General features: G+C 53.2%; 1 protein-coding gene across 1 annotated transcript; it reads right to left on the bottom strand.

The window, feature by feature from the left end:
• Positions 1-218: 218 nt before the first annotated feature.
• LOC112087541 lies at positions 219-2,568 on the bottom strand. The gene is made up of 2 exons (XM_024157448.1): positions 1,556-2,568; positions 219-1,473 (listed from the first exon to the last, which is right to left on the bottom strand). Exons 1-2 carry the CDS (start codon positions 2,566-2,568, stop codon positions 219-221), a joined length of 2,268 nt encoding a protein of 755 aa, XP_024013216.1.
• Positions 2,569-2,816: the final 248 nt, after the last annotated feature.

Genomic DNA, 2,816 nt, shown 5'->3' with positions numbered 1-2,816 from the left:
TTGGGGCCGATGCTTATACCTGGCATATCTTCTGCTGTCCAGGCGAAAGTGTTGATGTTTTCCTTGAGGAGGGAAAGGAGTTCGCTTCTCAGAGGCTCTTCCAGTTTTGTTCCTATTTCGACGCATCGCTCCGGGCGCGCCTCATCTATACATACCGAGTCCACTGCGTCGCATACTGGCTCGGCGCGTGTTTCGCAGCTCTCCGCGATCTGTAATTGCTATAAGAGTTTCGAGAGCTTGTTCGCGGGCTCTCGGTCTGTCTTCATCTTTTTGCGGTCGATGTCTGCTCGTGCGTCGGTGACGGGGTTCCTTAGCTTATGCTCGGCTAGGCAACACATTCGTGACTCCTTCTGACTCCCCCAGATCGTTTTAACACCTGCTGGGGTTGGGAATTTGAGGCAGAGATGATAGGTAGAGGGTACCGCCCTCATCCCGTTGATCCATGGAGTTCCCATGATCACATTGTATATTGCTGGGTGATCGGTGACGCAGAATTCGATGATCTTAGTGACTCCGCCAGCTACCACAGGAAGCCTAATCGTTCCCATAGTCATCGTCGTTTCTCCTGAAAATCCGGTTAGAGGTTTGGGGATTGCTTCGACCTCGGAGAGGTCGATTCCCATTCTTCTGAGTGTTTCCTTGAAGATGACGTTCACCGAGCTTGCAGTATCGATGAGCACCCTTGCTACGTCATGATCCCTGATCGTTAACTCAATCACCAACGGATCGTTATGAGGTCGATCGATTCCTGCCGTTTCCTCCTCGGCGAAGGAGATCACTGTGTTTGGGATGTCGGTTGGTTCTGTCCAATTCTCCTTCGCTTCGGCTCGGTGCTGATAGGCTTTGATGGAGGATACGGTATCTTGGTAGTATTGGGATCCACCCATGATCATATTGATCCTCTGCCTCGGCTCGGGTCGCTCTTCAGGTTCCCCTCTCCTGTCACGCTTGGGGTTATCGCCTCGTCGGGGAGGATTCGCGGGTTCCGCGCCGCTCGGCTCGGCTCTCTCTTGTTGTTCGTTAGGGACGAGGTCTTTGATGCTGACCGCGTTTTGGAGCTCTCTCGCTGCCATCTTTGCTGAGAGCTTTGCTCCTAAAATTCGGCATTGAGCCGTTGGATGCCCGTAGGTCTGGTGATACTCGCAGAAAGCCTTCTCGTCGTAGTTGGCGGACTTTCTCACCCAAGTGTTGTTGCGCGGCTCTCCTCTTCCGCGTCCGACGCCCACCTGGTAGTTATGGGCTCCTCCGCTTCTAGGTTCATCCGAGCTTGAAGTTGTTGTATTGTTTGATGGGTTGCCCTTCTTCGTGGGGCGCGGCAAAATTGAGCTTCGGATTGCTGCTTTCGTTGCTTCATACTGCTCGTCTAAGCTTTTCATCTCCTCTTCGTTCACGACGAAGTCTGATGATCGGTGCAAAGCTAGCGTCTTGAATTGTTTGCGGCGTGTTGAGAGCCATCTCCCGTCGGAACTCAGACTTGTACCACAAAGATCGTTTCAGAGCCTCGAGCGCAGCCTTGTCGCTTATCCCTTCTATTTTGGATACGACTGTCTTGAACCTTGCCATGTAATCTCGAAGCGGCTCGTTCGGTCCTTGGGATAGTGTCCACAGGTCGGCATCAGACGTTCCTTTGTCCATAAACATCGAGTATTGTTTGAGGAACAAAGCGGAGAGCTGTTGAAAACCGCCGATCGAATTGCGCTCCTGCCTCGAAAACCATTCGAGCGAGGGTCCTTTGAGATGTTTCACGAAGAGCAGGTAGTATCCGGCATCCACTTCGCGCTCGGTGAGTTTAGCGGCGTTCTTTGTGAAGGCTCGTCCCATTTCTATCCGAAATGCGGTGATGTGTGCTTTCGGGTCGGTTGTTCCTTCGTAGAACGGGATTCTCACCTTCCCCGGTTCGGGAATCCTGGCCTCCGTGATTCTTGCAGTGAACGGGATTCTTTGAGTTTCTTCAAGCATTCGGTCGATTTCGAGCGCGGCGCTCGTCGCGTTGTGCACTTGAGATTTCATGGCGCGTATTTCAGCCACTGTCCGAGCCATCGAGGCTCGCAGCTCTTTGAGCTCGAGAGTTTGTGCGTGAGTCATTCCCTTTGATTGGGGGGGTCGCTCTCGCTCCTCTCGTCTCGGCTCATCTTCGCTTTCTGCCTGCTCGATCCATTGGATGTTTTCTTCCACCTCGGTTGGATTATCGCCGCGGGTCGGATCGGAGATTTTGTCAGTCCGGATGCCGTTTAGTGCCGAGGCGAGTTCTTCTCGACTAATTCGGCGAGCCGAGCCAGTTTGTTGAGGATTCGTGGTTTCGTCGTTCTGCTGGGTGTCTACGTCAATCCAATCGTCCTCTTCCTCACCGGCTCGTCGCCTGGAGTTCCAGCGTAGTGGAGGCGGCTCGGTCATGTTGATTCGGGTTGCTGCGGGAGTACGTTCGTCGAGGGGACGAAGAACCGAGGAATTTCTTGCACCACTCCCTGAGGCTTCTGCGGGTGTCGAGAAATCGAAGCGTCTCCGAATTCCATCCATCGGGTCGGAGATTCCGGCTCTCCAAGTCGAGTGTTGTCGCTCAGCCGCCATCGCGTTGAGCCTCGCTGTAATCGCCTCGTTTCTTTTGTCTTGGTCGTCAATTTTCTTCATCAATGCAGCCATCATGTATCGCATCTCCTCTTGGGTTTCAGTCGTCACCGTCGTTGTGCCCGATGCCGGAGCGTCCTTTTCCGCGCCGTTACCGGTGTTGTTGTTGTTGTTGTCGTCGGTTGTGTTGTTTGCCATGTTCTTCGGATCTTAAAGTCTTGTCGATTTAGAGTAAGAAAGTTTCGATTCCC

This window comes from Eutrema salsugineum, unplaced genomic scaffold (genome assembly GCF_000478725.1).
Source record: "Eutrema salsugineum unplaced genomic scaffold, Eutsalg1_0 scaffold_17, whole genome shotgun sequence".
NCBI lineage: Eukaryota > Viridiplantae > Streptophyta > Magnoliopsida > Brassicales > Brassicaceae > Eutrema > Eutrema salsugineum.
The sequence above is the reverse complement of the archived record's forward strand: the minus strand, read 5'-3'. Positions and strand labels throughout refer to the sequence as shown.

What these genes read in the sequence shown, in the direction of transcription:
- LOC112087541 (XM_024157448.1), bottom strand. Translation starts at nt 2,568, where the DNA reads ATGGCGGCTGAGCGACAACACTCGACTTGGAGAGCCGGAATCTCCGAC. An exon ending in CTTCGAGATTACATGGCAAG is followed by an intron (nt 1,474 to 1,555) that starts GTTCAAGACAGT and finishes TTGTGGTACAAG; the next exon opens with TCTGAGTTCCGACGGGAGAT.